General features: G+C 46.3%; 1 protein-coding gene across 1 annotated transcript in view; it reads right to left on the bottom strand.

The window, feature by feature from the left end:
• The window catches only part of LOC138286373 (scavenger receptor cysteine-rich type 1 protein M130-like), a 793,269-nt gene that overhangs the window by 53,266 nt on the left and 715,876 nt on the right, over window positions 1–24,127 (bottom strand). The window contains exon 15 of the mRNA XM_069226532.1: window positions 8,714–9,034. Coding sequence (XP_069082633.1) covers window positions 8,714–9,034 — 321 coding nt within the window. The remainder of the gene's footprint in view (window positions 1–8,713; window positions 9,035–24,127) is intronic.

Below are 24,127 nucleotides of genomic sequence, written 5' to 3'. Positions count from 1 at the left end.
GGGCTCAACTTCTTCAGTGCCCAGACCACAGTAAAGGCCTCCCTCTCAATGGCAGACCAACACTTTTCTCTAGGAGTCAACCTTCTGCTGATCAAAGCTACTGGTTGATCTTGCCCCTCAGAGTTAAGTTGTGATAAGACTGCCCCTACCCCTAATTCAGATGCATCAGTTTGGACAATGAATTTCTTGTATTAACATGGGCTTTTTAGGACAGGTGCAGTGCACATGGCCTGTTTCAGCTCCTCAAAACCTTTCTGACCACTAGCTGTCCACAATACCTTTTTAGGCATCTTTTTGGAAGTGAGATCATTAAGTGGGGCTGCAATGGAGCCATAGTTTTTAATGAATCTCCTGTAATACCCAGTGAGGTCTAGGAATGCTCTCACTTGGGTCTGTGTTGTAGGAGGAACCCAATCTATGATAGTTTGGATTGTTCTCCACCTACCAGGTGTCCCAGATAAACCACTTTCCCCTGCCCTATCTGGCAATTTGAAGCCTTGATAGTGAGGCCTGCCTTTTGTAGGGCCTCCAAAACTTTCCACAGGTGGACCAGGTGATCATCCCAGGTGGAGCTAAAGACAGCTATATCGTCCAGATATGCTGCACTAAAAGCCTCCAACCCTTGCAGGACTGTATTCACCAACCTCTGAAAAGTGGCAGGTGCATGTTTCAAACCAAAGGGCATTACTGTGAATTGGTAGTGCCCTCCAATAGTCGAAAATGCAGTTTTTGCTCTAGCATCCTCTGATAACTTGATCTACCAATACCCTGCAGTCAAATCAAAGGTGCTTAGATACTTGGCAGATGCCAGTGTATCTATGAGCTCATCTGCCCTGGGTATAGGGTGAGCATCAGTTTTTGTTACCTGGTTGAGACCTCTGTAATCTGCACAAAACCTGATCTCCCTTTTCCATCTTTTGAGTGAGGCTTTGGTACAAGCACCACAGGAGAGGCCCATGGGATTTCAGAGTGTTCAACCACTCCCAGTTCAAGCATTTTCTGAAATTCTTGTTTTATGCAGTCCCTGACATGGTCAGGCTGCCTATAGATTTTACTTTTGATGCCTCCAGCATCAATTGTGTGTTCACACCAAGATGTGGTGCCTGGCACAGTTGAAAAGAGTTCAGAAAACTGACCTAGGAGATTTATGCAGTTGTCTCTCTGCTCAGCAATAAGACAGTCTGCCAAAACTACACCTTCCACTAGAGCATCCTCTTCTGTGGAAGAGAAGCGATCAGGGAGAGGGTCACTCTCTTCTTCCTGTCCCTCATCTGTTGCCATGAGCAGGGTGAGATCAGCCCTGTCATAGTAGGGTTTTAGGCGATTGACATGGAGCACCATAAGGGGACTCCTGGCAGTGCCCAGGTCAACCAAGTAGGTGACCTCGGCCTTCTTTTCTACAATGAGGTGGGGTCCACTCCATTTGTCTTGGAGTGCTCTTGGGGCCATAGGCTCCAATACCCACACCTTCTGTCCTGGTTGGTACTGAATCAGAACAGCCTTCTGGTCATGCCATTGCTTTTGGAGCTATTGGCTGGCCTGAAGGTTTTTACTGGCCTTTTTCATGTACTCAGCCATTCTGGATCTTAGGCCGAGTACATAGTCCACTATGTCTTGCTTAGGAGCTTTTAAAGGTTGTTCCCAGCCCTCCTTTACCAGTGTTAGGGGACCTCTTACAGGGTGCCCAAAGAGGAGTTCAAAGGGGCTGAAGCCCACTCCTTTCTGGGGTACCTCCCTGTAAGGAAAAAAGGAGGCAAGGTAACAGGTCATCCCATCTCCTCCTGAGTTTTTCAGGGAGTCCCATTATCATTCCTTTGAGAGTTTTATTAAACCTCTCTACCAGTCCATTTGTTTGTGGATGATAAGGTGTGGTAAATTTGTATGTTACACCACATTCCTTCCACATGGCCTTCAAGTATGCAGACGTAAAGTTGCTACCCCTGTCTGATACAACCTCTTTTGGGAAACCCACCCTGGAAAAGATTCCCAGGAGGGCTTTTGCCACTGCAGGTGCTGTAGTGGTCCTTAGAGGAATTGCTTCAGGATATCTTGTGGCATGGTCCACTACCACCAAGATAAACCTATTGCCTGAAGCAGTAGGAGGGTCAAGGGGGCCAACTATGTCAACCCCTACCCTTTCAAAGGGAACCCCAAACACAGGCAGTGGAATAAGGGGAGCCTTTGGAGTGCCACCAGTCTTGCCACTGGCTTGGCAGGTCACGCGAGACTTACAAAAATCTTTTGCGTCCTCTGACATCCTAGGCCAGTGAAACAGGGGGACAAGCCTTTCCCATGTTTTAATCTGACCCAAATATCCAGCCAAAGGAATGTCATGTTCCAGAGTTAGGAGGAACTCTCTGTACTGCAGGGGAATAACCAATCTCCTGGCTGCTCCGGGTTTTGGATCCCTTGCCTCTGTGTACAAGAGGTTGTCCTCCCAGTAAACTCTATGTGAGTCACTGACATCCCCATTGTGCTGTTTGACAGCTTGCTGTCTGAGACCCTCTAATGTGGGACAGTGTTGCTGTGCCACACTCAGCTCTTTCCTGGCAGGCCCCCCTCCACCCAAAAGCTCAGCAGTGTCTGCTGCCAGCTCATCTGGTGAAGGTTCTGCACAGCGAGGAAATTCTTCTTCCTCAGAAGGAGAATCATCTGTAGAGGGAGGGATAGTGGGTAGGGATCTACCTTTACTAACCCTAGCTTTGGGGAGCACTTGGTCCATTGTTCCAGGATCGAAGTCACCCTGTCCTTTTTGCTTTTTGGCCTGAGCCCTTGTCAAAGCAAAAATATGCCCAGGAATACCAGCATTGCTGCATGAGCCTCCAACTCCACTTCTGCCCAAGCTGATGTCTCTAAATCATTTCCTAGTAGACAGTCTACAGGTAAATCTGAAGCAACCACAACTTTCTTTTGACCAGTAACCCCCCCACCCCCAGTTGAGATTCACAACAGCCATGGGGTGGCTAAGAGTGTTGTTATGAGCGTTGTCACTTGGTACTGGTGACCAAGTAGGTGTTGTTCAGGGTGTACCAGTTTCTCTATTACCATGGTAACACTGGCACCTGTGTCCCTGTAGGCCTGAACCTCAACACCATTTATTAGGGGAAGTTGTTTGTACTTCTCCATCTTAAGGGGACAAGCAACCAAGGTGGCCAAATCAATGGCACCTTCAGAGACTAACACAGCCTCTGTGATCTCCCTAACAAGACCAACCCCAACTAAATTACCAAAAGTGAGCCCAGCTACTCCCTTGGATTGGCTATTAGTAGGTTTGCTCCCACCACCACTGCTATTACGAGGGGCACTAGAGGTTGCAGAAGGGGTTGTGGTAGTGGGAGGTTTGGTGCTTTTCTTTGGACAACTGGCATCAGTTGTCCAATGGCCTTTTACTTAACATAAATAGCACCAAGGCTTTTTTGCTTGATTAGAAGAGGATTTGGACCCACCACCCCCACCAGAGTGTTTTTGTGGGCCTGATGAAGACTCATTTTTAGATTTGTCCCCACCCTTGTCTGAAGACGTACCATCCTTCTTCTTGCCATCCTTGTCACCCCCTGTATGAACTTTTCTGTTCACTCTTGTTCTGACCCATTTGTCTGCCTTCTTTCCTAATTCTTGGGGAGAGGTCAGATCTGAGTCCACTAGATATTGGTGTAACAAATCAGACACACAGTTATTCAGAATATGCTCTCTCAGGATTAGATTGTACAGGCTTTCATAGTCAGAAACTTTACTGCCATGTAACCACCCATCCAAGACCTTCACTGAATAGTCAACAAAGTCTACCCAGTCTTGTGAGGACTCTTTTCTGGTTTCTCTGAACTTAATCCTGTATTGCTCAGTTGTTAAGCCAAATCCATCCAAGAGTGCATCCTTCAAAACTGCAAAATTATTGGCATCAGTTTCTCTCACAGTAAGGAGCCTATCCTTACCTTTTCCATTGAAAGATAGCCATAGGTTAGCAGCCCACTGTCTTTGAGGGACCCCCTGTACCATACAGGCCCTCTCAAGTGCAGCAAACCACTTGTTAATGTCACCCCCCTCCTTGTAAGGGGGAACAATCTTATGCAGATTCCTGGAATCATCCTCTCTCACAGGATTGCTATCAGGAATACTGCTGCTGCCACCATGGGGTCCAAACCCCAACCTCTGTCTCTCCTTCTCCAGAACTAGGGATTCCCTGTCTAGAGCCAGCTGTTGCTGTTTAAGCTTCAGCCTGGTCTCTTCCACTCTCAGCTTGTTGAGTTCCCTTTCTAACATTTTGTTATCAGGGTGGGTGGGTTGGGAATGTTTTGACACAGAAGAACTATTGGAATGAACAGAGGGAGACCTGTCCCTAACAGCTGGCACTCTAACAACCTGGCCTTCAGGAACAAAAACATCCCTACTATGATGGGAGCTTCTATTACTACCAGCATTGCTATGAGGTCTGCTAGGGGGCAGGTTTGGAAGAGAACCCTGTACACCTCCCTCAAGGGTCTCCCCTGGGTCAGAGTGTGAGGTATCTACTAACCTTTCTGATGAAGTACCACCCTGGGCCTTATCATTCTCAATGAGCATGTTAGATAGAAATTCTCTAGAAAGGTTCTTTCCTACCACTAAACCTCTATCAATGCAGAGACTCCTTAGGCTCTTAAAGTTAAGATTGTCATATGTTATATTGACCAATTTAAGAGGAGTTCCTACACCAGACATGATAGAAGAAGGTTTAGGGACAGTGAAAAGAGAGAAAAAGTTGCAGGACATTTTAAAGAACAGGAAAAAAAAAACTTTTTGAAACTTTTTGAAACTTTTAGAAAGTTTAGAAGTACTTTTCAGCACTTAGCAGATAGTGTAAGAGAAGAAAAGCTAAACTTTTTGGTTAGGTGTACATACACTGAACTTGTTTTGTATATTATTCTCTTATGAAAAGTACACAATGACAAAGTGGTAAGTAGTTGCAAGTACTTGTAGAGGGTCACTGGTACTGTAAGAAAACAGTGAGGGTTAGGTAAATAGCCCACCCAAAAACCCTGAAAGGTAGGTGTAAAGTGCACCTACAACCCCCAGAGAGCACAGAAGTCGTAATAGGGAGATTCTGCAAGGAAGACCAACACCAGCAATGCAACAACAGTGGATTTCCGGACCTGAGTACCTGTAAGACAAGGGTACCAAGTCCAAGAGTCGCAACAGTGTCGAGAGTGGGCAGATGCCCAGGAAATGCCAGCTGAGGGTGCAAAAAAGCTGCCATCGGATGGAAGAAGCTTGGTGTTCTGCAAGAACGAAGAGGACTGGGAACTTCCCCTTTGGAGGATGGATGTCCCACGTCGTGAAAAAGCTTGCAGAGGTGTTCCCACTCAGAAAGACCGCAAACAAGCCTTGCTAGCTGCAAGGGTCACGGTTAGGGTTTTTGGATGCTGCTGTGGCCCAGCAGGGACCAGGATGTTGCAACTTGGATGAGGAGACAGAGGGGGCACCCAGCAAGTCAGGGAGCCCTCACAGAAGCAGGCAGCACCCACAGAAGTATGGGAACAGGCACTTGGAAGAGGAATGAACCAGAGTCCACCCGAAGTCAGAAAAGGGAGTCCCACGACGCCGGAGGACAACTCAGAAGGTTGTGCACTGCAGGTTAGAGTGTCGGGAACCCAGGCTTGGGTGTGCATGAAGGAAATCCTGGAAGAGTGCACAGGAGCCGGAGCAGCTGCAAATCATGTGCTACCCAGCAATGCAGTCTAGCGTGGGGAGGCAAGGACTTACCTCCACCAAACTTGGACTGAAGAGTCACTGGACTATGGGAGTCACTTGGACAGAGTTGCTGAGTTCCAGGAACCATGCTCGTTGTGCTGAGAGGGGACCCAGAGGACCGGTGATGCAGTCTTTTGTTGCCTGCGGTTGCAGGGGGAAGATTCCGTCGACCCACAGGAGATTTCTTCAGAGATCCTGGTGCAAGAAGGAGGCAGGCTACCCCCAGAGCATGCACCACCAGGAAACAGTCAAGAAAGCCGTCAGGATGAAGCGATACAAGGCTGCAGTAGTCGTCTTTGCTACTTTGTTGCGGTTTTGCAGGCGTCCTGAGCAGTCAGCAGTCGATCCTTTGGCAGAAGGTGAAGAGAGAAATGCAGAGGAACTCTGGTGAGCTCTTGCATTCGGTATCTGAAGAATTCCCCAAAGCAGAGACCCTGGCCCCCAGGGCTGGACCCCAGGAGGGCAGAAACCTGTCTGAGGGGTTGGCAGCAGCAGCAGCTGCAGTGAAACCCCGGGAAAGGCAATTTGGCAGTACCTGGGTTCTGTGCTAGAGACCCGGGGGTTCATGGAATGTGACAATTCCATGATCCTAGACATATTACATGGCCATGTTCGGAGTTACCATTGTGACGCTGTACATAGGTAGAGACCTATGTACAGTGCACGCGTGTAATGGTGTCCCCGCACTCACAAAGTCCGGGGGATTTGCCCTGAACGATGTGGGGGCACCTTGGCTAGTGCCAGGGTGCCCTCACACTAAGTAACTTTGCACCCAACCTTCACCAGGTGAAGGTTAGACATATAGGTGACTTATAAGTTACTTAAGTGCAGTGGTAAATGGCTGTGAAATAACGTGGACGTTATTTCACTCAGGCTGCACTGGCAGGCCTTTGTAAGAATTGTCAGATCTCCCTATGGGTGGCAAAAGAAATGCTGCAGCCCATAGGGATCTCCTGGAGCCCCAATACCCTGGGTACCTCAGTACCATATACTAGGGAATTATAAGGGTGTTCCAGTATGCCAATGAGAATTTGTGAAATTGGTCACTAGCCTGTTAGTGACAATTTGGAAAGCAGAGAGAGCATAACCACTGAGGTTCTGGTTAGCAGAGCCTCAGTGAGACAGTTAGTCATCACACAGGTAACACATACAGGGCACACTTATGAGCACTGGGGCCCTGCCTGGCAGGGTCCCAGTGACAAATAGACTAAAACAACATATATACAGTGAAATATAGGGGTAACATGCCAGGCAAGATGGTACTTTCCTACAGTGAAGTCCAGTGTTTTATGTTCTTCCAGTTATGAATGTCTTCTGAAGTTGGTGAAATTAGGAAATGTAATATGTTTTCAGTCATATTTTCTCTATATTTTGTCATGGTTTTCATGCATAGCTTTTTCCAGAGGCTGCCAGTTTGTACTCGGGCTGCCAAGGGTGAAACTAGAGACCTGGAGCAGGCTGGATTTGAACTGTGTGATCTATTTGTAGATGGGAGAGTGACACCTTTTTTGAAACTATTCCCTAACAGCAGGCCAATTCCTGAATTATGGACACTGGAGGGGATCAAACACTCCTTCTAGGGATGGCGGGATGTGCTGGAACTGACCACGAGCCAGGTGCAGACATTAGTGAGTGGGGGGGATAGAAATGGAATAACAGTGATCCTTAAAGCATTAACTGAAGAGTGGAAAGAAGATTTTAGCAAATAAAGGGAAAAGTGGTTCGGGACACAGGATCAACTATTAGGCCGAGATGTGGAAAATAATACTGCAACTCAGATCCCAAGTTTGTCCACAATGCTTGATTTAAGGCCCTGATTACAAGTACAATATTCCTGGTACCATCGTACCTATGGTGGTGGTCGAACCGCTGCATCCTAGGCAGTCCGACTGTCAGATTATGAGGATGGCGGTCAGCCTGCCACAAGACAGCTGCGACCTCCAGGATCTTGGATCCTGCGGTGGTGGGAAAAGAGGCGGTCAAACGAAACGGTGCTGACGCCAACACTGCTGTGCTGATCACGATCTGTCTTTCCGCAGAGCTTTTCATGGCAGGGACTCTCCAATGAAAAGCTTGGCAAAAAGGCACAGAAGGGCCCCAACCAGGGCTTGGGGCAATTTTGCTCATTGGGCAGTGTGGCGGGGACCACATGTTGTTCACCCCTAATCCTGCATTGTGTGCCAACATTGTGCATGGCAACAGTGAGCCCGAGGTGCATCTGGCACTGCACTGCAGCAGCTTGTGCCTCAGGCTCGCTTTCTGAGGCAGAGCATGCCGACACCACCATCGAAACTACCGCAAGCACAGCGGTAGTGTTATAATGCAGTGGTCGGGATGCTGGACTAGCATGAAGCTATACATACCACCTGCACAGTATGGTTGTCATAACACATACATAGCTGCTGGACCCAGACAGTAATGTTGCTTACCCAATGGTAAAACCTGTAGACTGGGATATTTTAAGAGTTGGTAATGGTTGCTATTGGTTACCTATTATAGTTGATACTTACTTTGAAGTCATGTTTCTTCCTTCCATGATCTTCATCTTTTTATATAATTTCACAAGACATCCTGTATCGAAAACATGCTTAGAACCTGCTATTGCTTGCCAATATAAAAATCTCATCTCTTCCAACTCTTGGTGGTGCTTTGAGACGATCATGTCGTCACTTTATCACCTGCGGATGTCCACAACTGTTGGATATCTTCTGGTATGAAACTGACAGGAGCGAGAGGGTGTGATCCTAGAAGCATCTCATCTGCATATAGGATTGCCTCAGTGCATCTCCTTCTGTATTCAATGCCTTGAGAGACTTTGCAATCTCTGAAGGCCATTGCTAAAATCTCTAGCTCCTAGCACACCCAATTCAGGTTGTCAATTTACTTTTGCACATCTATTGAGATTAATATAGTGTTGTTTTGAACTGAACTTTTTTATTAGTTTAAGAATTTTCAATGGAGTTTAAAGATTGCTGTTTGTTTCTCTTACCTGTGCACTGCACTCCGGAATCTCTCCTGAACGTACAGTCGCTGATTCCCCAGGAAGCGTGTGGACAATCAAAGAGGGACTTTTCTGCTCCTGTGCACTTAACATCACTGAGCCACACAGGGAACACACCATTTTTAAATATATCATTTCTTCTTTCTGCCCTGGTTGCTGATCCACAGTTGAGTTGTCTACAGACCACCTCAGCATCCTTCAAATCCCAGTCGCTATCACAGACCGTCCCCCAGCGATTCTCATGTTTGATCTCCACCCTTCCACTGCAGGCGTCACCAGAGTTCACCAACCGGATCTCATCAGCCCCCCCTGTGTGCAAAGGACCAGAAGAAACAGGTCAGAAAACTGACTGCAAAGGAATCTGACTTAAAAGAACAATTGTCATCAAATCTTTTGCACATCCATGTGCCCCCATTGTTGTCTCCTAGTAACGCCTGTGGCATGTGTGCTACCAGGTTACACTCATTGTCTGGTATTAATCAAGTCATAACACTTTCAGGCTGCCTAAATGATATCAAGAATTCTATATTAACATTTTGAGACAAAAGCACAATTTTTGATGACTCCTTTGACTGATCAGGTGACCAATATTTTACAAGACCATAGAAAGCACAAAATATGTGACCCCCCTGATTAATCACTGTCTCCCTCATCAGACCTGCCAGTAGTTCTGGGTGGTTTATTGAAATCCATCTAAGGCTGTAGAAACTTATTGTATCTGGTGGCCTCGAATAAATGCTTTTAGAAATACCAGATTTATCTGAGTTCGGAGTGTAGACTGATTGAGAGATTGGACAATAGAATATAAGGGCCCTTTTTAAAGCACAGAGGGCTACCTGTGAGGCCTGAGGAGATGATGGAGACCTCCCTTTTCCATCACATCAGGCGAACCACCCAACTTATGTAGAGCTTTGTGTCTGCCTGGCAGGGAGAGCTGAGCAGTAAGTGAATCCACCAGGCAACTGGATGCTCCTGAAGGCCAGATGAAAGTTGACCTGACCACCATGCTCTTTTTAACCCACTCAGCATTTATTTAGGGGTGATATCTAAACGTCCACAGCAGTGTGTATATAAGACAATCTTTGTTTTTTGTGCCAGGCAATGTTATCAGTAAAGGTTAACCTGCTTGAAGTAGGATCAGGTGTCCCTGAAATGTGTTGCTTTTTCATGGACCTTGGGCCAGATGTGTGCTTGATATTTGAGTACTCTCTTCTGGTCTACTAAAGGTTTACATGATTGTGCACGTTCTCTTATTGCTACTGTAACCTAGTAGGACCAACAGGGCAAAATTGTGTCATGGTAAAAAAAACTATACTTATACCCCTTTGTCAAAAAGTTATGAACAAGATGAGATATTAGAACTGTTCATTTCTGCATTGTTGACATGTGTCTGTCCATAAATCCGTCCTGAGAGGGTTTAGGCATTCATCATGATAGGCACTCGACTATTCGAATCTACCTAACACTACCTCTGCGTTGTGTAGTGTTAAGGATATTGTGGAAAATCAGAAATAATACATCCATATCCTATATTGGCAGGTGCTGTTGAGAGTACATATTCTTCCTGTTCTGGGAGTGACTTGCAAGATTGGCATACCGCAGATAATTATAGCATTCTCATGGCAGCGCCTGCCAATGAGTAACCCCTTCACCTGCGTCTGTGTCTTTTGTGGGGTGTCTTTGAATGATGACACTCATTACTCATTCGGATGTAGAAAAACTCATCCGCTCACTTACTCTCACTGCTCCCATCATAGTTGTGCAGCTCCTGAGGAGGGAGACTAACTGGTGCTTGTCTTCACCACTGTGGAAACAGGTTGGCTTTTCCAATACTTCAGTACCTCAGGGAGACTGCTTGTAGATGATGCTCCTCATCAGATTGCAAAGCAATCTGATGAGCTGTGCTGAGTGTATGATAACGTCAGTGCATCAGGATGCAAGTACTTCATTGATGCATGTGCATAATGATGCAACAACACCTGTGATACACATAAGTTAAGGCACATATGTCAAGGAGCTAACTAGCTGCCACTAAGATAATACTGTATGTTTGTTCCTGTCTGCAGCATTTGACATGGTCCCACACCCCAGCCTCATCCGGTGCTTGCATGATATTGGCATACAAGGACCCACTCACTGCTGGTTTGCTTCTTCTTAACAGAAAGAACACAGGCTGTCAGCTTGTCACCTTACTTCTCAGAAGCCAGAACACTAATCTGTAGAGTGCATCAAGGCTCATTGCTCAGCCCTACCCTCTTCAACACATACATAATCCCTCAGCCAATGTCATCCATGCTCACAATATCAATATCCTCTCATACACAGATGACACACAACTCATACTCTCCCTCTCGGACAAGACCCAAAACACGAGAAACAAGTTCACCATCTACATGACTGAAGTCAGTAACTGGATGAAAGCCAGACACACTCTGACCCACCAACCCACAAATCAGTGCTCTCACCACATCCTGCTTCCACACCCTACTAATAAGGATGTTCAAATGGCTCCCAAGCACCACCAGAAAATTCTAACTCATGCCCTAGTCACCATCATGATGTAAAGATATATGGTCCAACTCCTTTTTTATGGAGGCACTGGTTCCATCTTAGGAAATGGAAGTCACTGTCTCAGTCTTCGACAATGAAAGTCACCATCTTTCCTGATTTACGCAGTATCATTCTCATGTTATGTTAAAAGATTTATAGAGTGCATAGCTGCCCTATCATAGGGGCTTCCCGGCGCTGGCCCATAAAACATATACTGGAGGAACTGGCACCCCAAGAATGGGCAAGAGACTAGATGGAAAGAAATCCATGTTTTAAGAGACATCCAAAAAAGAAAGGGATTCTGAGGAATTCTAATACAAAGAGGAAGTGCAGGGGCCAGGTCAGGGAAGGACTGCCCATGCCACCTACTCTGGATTCCTCACTTGGGGAACTGTGGCCAAGTTAAGGGCGGCAGAGCACAGGCGACAAGCAGGACAATACAATGAGGTAAGATGGCTCACAATGGGACCCACCTAACAATAGGGAATCTTATGGGCAGAGTAGAAAGTTTTAAAATAAATAGGCTTCTCCACAAAGTACCAGTATAGCCTGCGCAGAAGACCGGAAGCAGAAACTGAGGGAGCAGAGCATCCTAGCACCCCTATTTTAGGCAAGCTGCAGTTTCTTTATGACAGATTTATTGCCACCCAAGTATAGAATATTGCAGTAGTCCAAATGAGACAGTGTAACTGCCTGGATGATAGTTCAGTGGATGCAAGGTTAAAAAAAACTAAAATTGGTTTAAAGCTTCTTATGTGTCCAGAACAGGTGCTGACCAAGGGCCAGGGTGTTATCTATCCAGACTGCCAGGTTTTTGATGCAATACTTGGATTTGGGTGAGGGTCAAGGGAAGAAGGACACCTGCGATTGTCACGGGAAAGTATCTGTTTGCCTAGAAGAAGAATTTCGGTCTTATTAGCATTAAGACGTAGACAGTTGTTCATCATCCACTCTGCACCCGCAAGTACACCTTTTTCAAACTTGGCCCTGTCTTTGAAAGGATTGTCTCATATTGAAAGTACAAGCTGACTGTCGTCTGCATACAGAATCAGTGTAAGCCCTACAGATTTCATAACCTGAGCTGAAGGCTGGATGCATATGTTAAACAATGTGGGGCTTAATGATGAACCCTGAGGGATGCCATGCTGGAGCGCATGGGATTGCGAGCTCTAAGGAGGAGAGATGAGCACTTGGAAAGGAAGGAGGTAATCAGGAGAGCACTACCCCTTCCATACCAATATTCTGCAGGCAAGAATTTGATGCAAATGTCTTGTAATCTCATCTTACTAAGAACTGTGAAAATATCAAGTCATTCAACTAATGACATAGATATGACACCTGATGCAACATTAGTCTAGGCCAGGTGCCTACTCCTCACCACGTGAAGGTTAAAAAAGCACAAATACAGACATCGAGCTGAAACAGTGTAGTCCGAATTCATGTTCTTTTACCTTGTATGTTCATGAGGAAACATCTGGGACGTATACCTTGATGCACATGATCTATGTCAGACATTGCTACATTTCTAATAGGATATATAAGAACTGACACTTGACCACTTGTCAGGCGAGGTCCTTCATCCAGCTTATCAGATGGGATTCTGCCAGACACAGTCTCACCTACTGTCAGTGTACTCCGCAGATGCTACGTCTCACTTGAAGCTGCTACAGCTGCATCACGGAAGGAGACCACTACAACAAAGTGTATCGCCCTTGGCAGGGAACACTGTCTTCACGTCTCCACTGATATAGACAGATCTTGCTGTAAACAAGGTATGCAGTGTGCCTCTTCCCCTAAGAAACTCTGGACTGAAAGTTGCTCGGCCTTCCATACTCTTAGTGTAACACATAGAAGTAGAGGTTAGTGTATTAGACTCTGTATTACATTTTAACCATGTTAGAATTTTTCATTTTATTCTTATCATTTATAACTTGCCTTCTTGCTGCTTATATAATATTAGGTTTAGTTATTTTAGAAGTACTGAGAAACATTGTTTCTGAAGTAAGAAATTATTTTACTTAAATGTTGTAGGAGGCTGGCCTGGTTTGTAGTGGGTACCTTGGGTACTTACACCTTACACCAGGTCCAGTTATCCCTTGTTAGTGAAATGTAGTAGTGTTCCAGCAGCTTAGGCTGATAGAGGTAGCTATAGCAGAGCAGCTTAGGCGGAACTAGGAGACATGCAAAGCTCATGCAATACCACTTATAGTTACACAGTACTTATACACAAGGAAAAATTAAGGTATTTATTTAGGTGACACAGTACCAAAAATATCTTAGAGACAATACTCCTTCTGGAGGTAAGTATTATACACAATATATACACTAGACACCAAAATTAGACAAGTAAATAGTCATAGAGCAATGCAAACAGTAGGAAATCCTTTAGAATGCAATGGGAGAAAATAGGTCTAGGGGCAACACAAACCATATACTAAAAAAGTGGAATGTGAATCACGAATCCCCCCCTAGACAAGTGTAGTTTGTGCAGAATCGCTGGGAGAGTAAGAATACACTAAATGTAAGTAAATTAACCCACCCCAGGGCCCAGAAAAGCAGGAGTAAAGTACTGCAAGTTTCCTTAGGACACACTACACCTTGTTTTGGGGATTTTGCAGCAGCCAACCAAGACTTCAAAGAACAATTGCTGGATTTTTGGACCTGAAGACCTGCAAAGGAAAGGGGACCAAGTCCAGAAGTCGAAAGAAGTTCTAGGAAGGACAGGAGCCCCTGCCAACCCAGAAGAGGGTGCAAAAAAAGAGTTCCTGGTTAGTAGAAGACTGCAAAAATGCACCCTAGGAAGATGCCAGTGGGTTCTTGCATAATGCAAAAGATGTCCCACAGCGTGAAGATCGTTACAGATGAGATTTTGTGATGGGAGGCACCAACAAGCCTTGGCTACGTCAAAAGTGCGTGTTTCATCAAAATGGCGCAGGATGGACCCAGGGGGGACCTGGTGGCCTCAACTCTGTGAGGAGGAAGAGGGGGCTCTCAGCACTGTAGAGAGCCCTCAGGATGCCAGCCAGCACCCCTAGAAGTGGCAGGATCTGGGTTCAAAGGAGGTGAAAAATGCAGTTGATGCAGCAGACAAAAGAAGATCCCACGTCGCCAGAGAACAACTCAGCGAGTTGAGCATCGCAGGGTGGAGTTCTGGGGACCTGGGCCAGGCCGCGCATGAAGAAATTTTGCAAAGAGTGCACAGGGGCCTCAGGAAGCGAAGAAGACATAATACACAGGGGTACCATCATTCGTGGGGAAGGCAAGGTCTTACCTCCTCCAAATTACGTCAGCAGGACCGCAGGACAGTCTGCGTCTCACGTCAACTGCTGGCACTGGCCACTCAGAGCCCTCCAGAGTGCCCCCACACCTTACAAAGCAAGATGGCTGAAGTCTAGGACACACTGAAAAAACTCTGGGCACCACCCCTGGGGTGGTGATGGACAGGGGAGTGGTCACTCCCCATTCCTTTGTCCAGTTTCCCACCAAAGCAGGGGAGAAGGGGTCCCTGAACCGGTGTAGACTGGTTAATGCAAGGATGGCACCATCTGTGCCCTTCAAAGCATTTCCAGAGGCTGGGGGAGGCTACACCCTGCTCTCAGAGGAAATGCTATGTTCTGCCTTCCTGGTTTTCCAGACCCCAGGAGGGCAGAACCCTGTCTGTGAGGTGGCAGCAGTTGTAGCTGCAGTGCAAGCCTCAGAGAGCTGGTTTGGCAGTGCTGGGGGTCCATAGTGGAACCCCCAGGATGCATGGAATTGGCTCCCCAATACTAGATTTGGAATGGGGGGACAAGTCCATGATCTTAGACATGTTACATGGCCATATTCAGGGTTACCATTGTGAAGCTACATATAGGTATTGACCTATATGTAGTGCACGCATGTAATGGTGTCCCCGCACTCACACAGTCCGGGGAAATGGCCCTGAACTATGTGGGGGCATATAGGTGACTTATAAGTTGCTTAAGTGGAGTGAAAATGGCTGTGAAATAGTGTGTGCACTATTTCACGCAGGCCGCAGTGGGAGTCCTGTGTAAGGGTTTGTCTGAGCTCTCTATGGGTGGAAATGCTGCAGCAAATATGGATCTTCTGGAACCCCAATGGCCTGGGTACCTAGGTACCATTTACTAGGGACTTATAAGGGGGATCCAGTATTCCAATTGAAATTGGTAAATGAAGTCACTAGCCTACAGTAACAAATTTCAAAGCAGAGAGAGCATAAGCACTGAGGTTCTGATTGGCAGAGCCTCAGTGACAGAGTTAGGCACTACACAGGCATGCACATTAGGCCACAAACCATGAGCACTGGGGTCCTGGCTAGCAGGATCCCAGTGAGACAGGCAAAACACACTGACACACACTCACAAACAGGCCAAAAGTGGGGGTAACCATGCTAGAAAGAGGCTACTTTCCTACAAACATGTTCATTTTTCCTAGTGCAGTATGCATGTATGATTATGAATAATGCAATAGGTTTGGTAATGTTACCCTGCCACCCCTGATCCCTTCCTGAGGATTGTTAGTAACCCAAAAGCAATAACTTTGTTTCAGTAATACATAGTTCTACAGTGCTAACATAGGCTGCCTTTAAAATTCATCATTGGTGTGTTGATCTGAGTTCACCAGTGTCACCCGTGGGCAGAAAAACAAACTACACCAAAGTCATAGTTTGAGCAATAAGCAAACCATCTAGAACTAAGCAGCCAGACTCTATCCCAACCTGTCAACCCAGGATTCACATCACACCACACCTCAGGGCCCTACACTGGCACCCGATACACAAACACACTCAATTCAAGTGGCTCACACACATATTCAAGGCACTAGAGAACATAGGTCCCATAAGTGAGGAATGTCCTCCCACTGCACATCAGAGCCTCATTGTTAGACCTGGCATCCTTGGCGTGGTCTCCTCTGTCTTTTTTGCCGCTGCTTCCCATGTTTTGACTTTGTGCTGGACTCTGTTTTTGCTGTTTTTGGTACTCTGCGCACTTCACCACTGCTGACCAGTGCTAAAGTGCAAATCATCCTGGGTAAATTGTAATTGGCTTTTCCTTGATTGGCATATTTGATTTTCTAGTAAGTCCCTAGTACAGTGCACTAGAGGTACCCAGGGTCTGTAAATCAAATGCTACTAGTCGGCCCATAGCACTGGTTGTGCCACTCACATGAGCAGCCCTGTAAACATAGCTCATACCTGCCACCTCAGTGGCTGTGTGTGCAGTTTTAAACTGCCAATTCGACCTGGCAAGTGTACCCACTTGCCAGGCCCAAACCTTCCTTTTTTTATAAAAGTAAGGCACCCCTAAGGTATGCCCTAGAAGCCTCATGGGCAGGGTGCAGTGTATGTTAAAGATGAGACATGTACTGATGTGTTTTACATGTCCTAACAGTGAAATACTGCCAAATTTAGTTCTCACTATTGCAAGGCCAACTCTCTCATAGGTTAACATGGGGGCTGCCTTTAAATATCTTTTAAGTGTAGTTTCCCTTTGGGAGCAGATGGAAATGTGGAGTTTGGGGTCTCTGAACTCACAATTTAAAAAGACATTGGGGGTCATTCTGACCCTGGCGGTCATGGACCGCCAGGGCCGGGGACCGCGGGAGCACCGCCAACAGGCTGGCGGTGCTCCCATGGGCATTCTGACCGCGGCGGTACCGCCGCGGTCAGAAACGGGAAACCGGCGGTGTCCCACGGGTTTACCGCTGCCCAAGGGAATCCTCCATGGTGGCGCTGCAGGCAGCGCCGCCATGGGGATTCCGACCCCCTTACCGCCAGCCTGGCTCTGGCGGTTTTGATCGCCAGAACCTGGCTGGCGGTAACGGGTGTCGTGGGGCCCCAATGGCATGGGCACTGCAGGGGCCCCCTAACAGGGCCCCACCAAGATTTTCAGTGTCTGCCAAGCAGACACTGAAAATCGCGACGGGTGCAACTGCACCCGTCGCACCCCTTCCACTCCGCCGGCTCCATTCGGAGCCGGCATCCTCATGGGAGGGGGTTTCCCGCTGGGCTGGCGGGCGGCCTTCTGGTGGTCGCCCGCCAGCCCAGCGGGAAACTCAGAATGACTGCCGCGGTCTTTCGACCGCGGTACGGTCTTCTGGCGGTTCCCGCCAGGCGGGCGGCTTCCGCCGCCCGCGGAGGTCAGAATGACCCCCATTGTTTGGTAAAGGTGGCTTTTAAATTGTGAATTTGAAAATGCCACTTTTAGAAAGTGTTCATTTTCTTGCTTAAACCATTCTGTGACTTTGCCTTCATGTGTATTCCCTGCCTGGGTCAGACTGGCAGATGGGCTGTTTGTTAATCCCATCTAGACAGTGAAACAAAGGGAGCTGGGGTGTAGCCTGCATATCCTGATGGACCATCTGAGCCAGAGTGGTAGAGTGGAGGGAAGAGTGGTCACCTACAACTGAATGGGCTGTGCCTGCCCTCACACAATGCAGTCTCCAACCCCCTGGTGTGAGTCTGGAGCCCGGTATAGGCAAGGCAGGATCTTGTGAACAACAGAAACTTTCCTTTGAAGTTTGCCTACTTCAAAGGCAGAAAGGGGTATAAGTAGTGGACCCAAAGCCCCAGATTTTTAGATTACTTCTTGAATCAAGAGAAACCTCTGCCAAGGAGAAGAGCTGAAGAGCTGGAGGAGGAGCCTTTGCCTTTGACTGTGCTTTGCTGGGTTGGCCTGCAGTTGCTGCTTCTGCCTGAGAGAGGACAAAGACTGGACTTTGTACTATATTCCTGCTTCTGAAGACCGTGGATTGAGCTTGCCTCCTGTTTTGAAGTCTCAGGGCCATCAAAGACTTCCTCTGCCAGCACCTGGACTCTCTGCTGAGACTCCTGCCCTGCCAAGTGGTTCCCCATACAGTCTCTGGGCCATTGAGAGGTGAAGTTGACAGAACAAAGACTGAAATCCACGCACAGAACACCCTCTAGGGAAAATTTCGACACACCACCTGCAACGCGGCTGAAAAACAACGTGCCACCAGCTTTGGGGCTAAAATCGACGCTTCACCTGCATTGCTGCTGGGAGATCGTTGCATAACGAATGGAGAAATGACAAAACACCTGTTTGCAGCTGCTGACAATGATGCAAACCCCACGCAATGCGGTTTTCCAAAACCGTGTAACCAGACATCTCATGTACCATCTCTGGGCATCAAGTATCAACCAAGCCTACATGGATCCCAGGTGCCCGCCTGGAAACCGATGCATTGCTCTTTTGCGGGAGAGAAAAAACGACCCATGGCTGACCAGAGAAGGAAACGACACAAGGCATCACTTACGAGTACGGAATCAACGCATGACTGACAATATTTCCATTGTTTTCTATGAAGTAAGACTCCTAGGGCCTGATTACAACTTTGGCGGAGGGGGCTAATCCGTACCAAATGTGACGGATATACCGCCCGCCGTATTATGAGTCCATTACATCCTATGGAACTCGTAAAACGGTGGGCGGGATATCTGTCACATTTGGGATGGATTAACCCCCTCCGCCAAAGCTGTAATCTGTCCCTTATTCTTTTGAAAAGTCATATCTTGATTTGTGTATGTTGGATTTTTGTTGTTTTGGTCCTGTTTGATTTAGATAAAGTTTTTCTAAACTGCTGCGGTGTCCATTTTGTAGTTTTTTCACTGTATTACTGTGTGTGTTGATACAAATACTTTACACATTGCCTTTGAGATAAGCCTGACTGCTTATGCCAAGCTACCAAAGAGATGAGTAGGGGTTATCTAAGTGTGTATATCTATTGCCCTGACTAGAGTGAGAGTCCCTGCTTGGACAGAGTGCAAACTGACTGCCAACCAGAGACCCCACTTCGAGCACTCTTCTTCTCTTCTTGAATTATGCCAGAAACTGAAGACCTGGCTTTTCAATGAACCAAACGTATATAGGCAGGACAAGGGACACACAACTGCTTAGTACGAGGGTGACAGTGCGTTTTAAAAATACACATTACAGAACCGCTGGATGGAATTACACTAAATTTGGAAGAAAGGTAGGTCCTGATTCAGGAAGTTACCTTTTTGCGATTTGGTGTGAATCCATTCTGTGTTTTTTTGCAATAAGTTGGAAAACACATTTGCACATCTAAGGATGAGGATCCGCTGAGACTCCTGGGTGGAGCGTCGCAACTCCACTTGTAGAAAGGAGGAGTGTGATTGGCTACAACAACCTGCTCAGAAAGTTGCGGCTGCCAATTTCTGAACAGGGCAATGTCCCAGGGGATGGAAATTGAGGAACAAAACAATCAAAGGGGTCAGGGTAGTACTCTGACCCCATGGGGATTATTTGTGGGTGTCTGAGGAACGCCTTATCTCATTGAAAATGTAGAAAAGCTTTTTTTTCACAATTGAGGCGTCCCGGCTCCATCGCCTCCCCCTGTGGGGTCCCCCATGTCCACTCAGAGAGCCACTCAGTCATTCATACACCCACTCACAAACTCAGGGACACACTCATTCAATGATTCACAGATCTAGTGACATTCATACACCCATTCACAGATCCACTCCGACACTCATTCACAGGCCCATTTATATTTTCTCTGACACATACTCACACACCCACTCACACACTCAAAGACCCACTCACATGTCCAGACATGAACTTGTACAACCACTCAGAGAAACACTCAGTCACTCATTCACCCACTTACAGACCTAGAGACACTCAAACACCTACTCAAATACCCAGTCAGACATATATACACCCATTGAAAGACCCAGTCAGACACTCATTTACAGACCTACTCATACTCACTAACAAACACACTCACAGACCCACTCAAATGGCCAGACAGGCGTTTGAACATCCACTCAGAGAGCCACTCAGTCACTCATGCACCCACTCACAAACTCAGTGTCACACCCATGCAGCCATTAATGGACATAGTGACACTCATACAACAACCCAAATACTCACTCAGACACTTATACATCCATTCACAGACACTGTCAGACATTCACTCATTCACAGACGCACTCATACTGTCTCACACATACACATAAAGCTATGCAGACACTCACAGAGCCACTAAGACACCTAGACAGACACTGATACACCCAATCAGAGAGCCACTTACTAACTCATGCAGCTACTCACTAATTCAGTGACTCACAGATCTAGTGACACTCATACACTCACTCAAATACCCATTCAGACACTCATACACCCATTCACTAACACAGTCAGAGACTCAGACACACTCACAGACACACTCACATGCCAATACAGACACTTGTGCATCAACTCAGAGAGCAACTCCGTCACTCATGCACCCACTGAGAAACTCAGTGACACACTCAGGCACCCAGTCACAGACCATGTGACACTCACACACCCACTGAAATACCCACTCACTCATGTATCCATTCACAGACGTAGTCAGACACTCATACACAGACTCACTCATACTCTCTCACACACACACTCATGGACCCACTCATCTGCTGAGACAGGCACTTGTACATCCACTCAGAGAGCAACTCTGTCACCCAGACATCCACTCACAAGTTTAATGACACACTGTTATAGTGACTCACAGACCCAGTGGCACTTACACACCCACTCCAATACCCACTCAGACACTCCTACACCCATTCACAGACACAGACACTCAGAAATCAGCCACAGACGCACTCATAATCTTTAACATCCAGTGATAGATGCACACGGACACTCATGTACCGACTGACAGACACAGTTAAAGCCATACACCCACTGAAAGACCTAGACAGACACTTACACAGCCATTCACACACCCAGATACACACTCTCACACCGATGCATCCACTCTCATACTTTTTCTTACAGTCACATACGCAGTCACAGTGCTCACAGTCATCCCATTTATAGAGGCACTCACAAAGTGACACAAATACTGAAAGATCCACTTTCCCTCTATTTCATCAATTGTCACACCTTATTATACTTCCATTGAGCGATTAAGAAATGTATTGCTAGATTGAGAATGTAAAACAAAGACATGTGATCAATATATTAGATGTTGTGCATTGAATTTATGCTTTTGGTTTGTGAATCTGTGACGGAATCACAACTCCAAAATTTAAAACAAAAATCAGATTTGCCTGTAAACTTAAATAGTGTTTGGGACATAGGGTGCTTCTAAGAAGAGCCTTTGTGTTTGTTGTGTTTATCTGATTAGTAGGTATACGAGTGGATGTAGAGTTTCAAATATCTCAGAAAAACTCTGTTGCCTTCATCTGTGAAGTGAACACCATCTCTTTTATATATCCCATCCATGTCAAAGATTATTACTGTAGATTGAGTCCATGTTATGGTCTCTGAGGAATGCTGAACGTGTTTCCTGGCTTTGTCTATTTGTGGACAGAATTCAGCTGATCACTTACATTTCTACCTCTGGCATATGTTAGAGAACACAAAGGCACTGTGAGGGAAAAAGTGCATTTATTAAACAAAGGTATCCTTCAATAGAATTTCCAGTCTTACCCCAGTCAGTGTGCCTAGGTCATTACCTCCACAGTGCACAATCATGAGGTAAGGCGGTTGGCAATCTCTAATACTTTCAACCAATGGAAGCAATTGGTGCCACTTTAACCCTCTCAGGACAACTCAAGCAATATCCACATTAGGCAAACCCAGATCCCTGTCAATTTTGCTCTTTCTAGCATACTCACTAGCCCAAAAACATAGCTGTGACCTAAAATGTGAGGTGGTTAAAATGGAGGGACCAGTTTTGCATATTCATTGGTAGATAAAAATAGGTTGTGATTAAAAATATGAAGTCAGACAATCACTGATTGGTTCTTGTCGTTTTATAAATAAGTAATCCCCTTTTGGATATGCTTACATTTTGTAATAGTCAACCACACCTGCTACAGCACACATTGAAGCTAGTCTGCTGTTGAAAGAAATTAAAGTGAGCCTTTGAACTACTGCTACAGTACAGTGTTTTAGAGGAGGTTGTTATAGCAACTAAGGAGAAAGAGTGTGCAGGGGAGGGGAAATATTAAAGCACACATACAATTATAAAATAAAACAGGTTTTGGTGTACAAATAACTTGAGGGTAGTGAATTTTCCAACAGATATTTATTAATCAACCTGCAATGCAGCAGGAACTATGCCAAAAAATAATGTGAACTATATTTTCAACCCCCCGACTGGAATCGCGACTCAGTCACAATGTTACATGTGGGGCTGCGCAGAGGAACGCGATAAAGTTGCGACTCCGCCTCCCTACAGTAGCAAATAAGGCTAATTAGCAGAAATACAAGAAAGGCTTAACAGATGCTAAACATCCAGATGTGAGATAAGTGAAGAAAACATGAAACAGTGTTTGTGATTTGCTAAGCAGGAGAACATTACTGAGAGCGAAGGAGAATAGGTTGCATTACTGGTTCCTTGGTGTGAGAGTGAGGACCATTCTTATTCTGAGATTTCATGCTTATACAAATAAACAGATTCACAGCGATATTGGGGCAGTAAGTTACCTATCAAGAAAAGTCCTTTAACAGGTGTGAAGATTATACTCTATATTTACAATTAATGTGTGTTAGAAATGGGGTCTCTGGTTGGCAGTCAGTTTGCACTCTGTCCACAAAGGTATCCTCACTCAAGGCAGGGTAAGGAAGATACACTCCCAGGATAACCCCTGCTCTCCCCCTTGGTAGCTTGGCACAAGCATTCAGGCTTATCTCAGAGGCAATGTGTAAAGTATTTGCACCAACACACACAGTAATACGGTGAAAACACTAAAAAAGGGACACAACACGTGTCTTTCTAAAGTTATGACTTTAAATTTAAAAAGAGTCTTATTCCATAGAAATCAATGGATGAGTTGTTTTTACACAAAGTATCTGGTTTGCGTCAAAAATAAAGCTGCATGGGTGAGTGTGCGTTCGAAAAGCCAGAGATGCATCAATTCCTCACTCGCAAGTGATGTAGTGCATCATTTCTTCTCTGGTCGGGTCGGCAATGCTTCAGTTTTCTCTCCCACAGAAGAGCGATGCGTCAATTTCCGGATGAGCAACATCTGATCGCCGCAGGTTCACTGTCACTGTCACTGCCTAGCGACGATTCATGCGAAATTCCGGCACACTGTGGTGAAGAGTTACACTGTGTGGGTGATGTGTCTATTTTGGCAGCCTCACAAAGGTGTGACAATTTCCCAGCCGCAATGCACGTGGTGCATCGATTTTACAGCTGCAAATCAGGTATTGCATCAATTTTTCTCCCACATGTCTCCTGTGTATGAATTTCAGTCTTGGTTCCACCAGTTCCACAAAGTCGAGTCTTTGTCCTCCCTCAGACAGAAGCAGCAATTTCAGGTCAACCCAGCAAAGCACACTCACAGGCATTAGGGCAATACTCCTCCTCTAGTTCCTCCACTCTTCTCCTTGGCAGAGGTTCCTCTTGATCCAGAAGTAATCTAAACGTCTGGGGTTCTGGATCCACTACCTATACCCCTTTCCGTCTTTGAAGTAGGCAAACTTCAAAGGAAAGTCTCTGTTGTTGACCAGATCCTGCCTTGCCCAGGCCTGGCCCCAGACACACACTGGGGGGGTTGGAGACTGCAGACACAGCCCTTTCTGGTGTAAGTATCAGCTCCTCCCTCTCCACTCTATCCAGGAGATTCATCAGGATATGCAGGCTACACCCCAGCTCCATGTGTGCCACTGTCTAGAGGGAATTCACAAACAGACCACATGTCATTCTGGCCCAGATGTGGATTCCACAGCCAGGCAGGTGCAGAGAATCATTAAGCAAAAAAATGCCCTCTTGCTAAAAGTGCCATTTTCAAACTGACAATCTAAAAAACAACTTTACCAAAAGATGCATTTTGAAATTGTGAGGTCAAAGACCCCAAACTCCAAGTTT

Source organism: Pleurodeles waltl, chromosome 3_2 (assembly GCF_031143425.1).
Source record: "Pleurodeles waltl isolate 20211129_DDA chromosome 3_2, aPleWal1.hap1.20221129, whole genome shotgun sequence".
Lineage (NCBI taxonomy): Eukaryota > Metazoa > Chordata > Amphibia > Caudata > Salamandridae > Pleurodeles > Pleurodeles waltl.
Note: the sequence above shows the minus strand (reverse complement) of the source record. Positions and strands in the feature narration are given on the sequence as shown.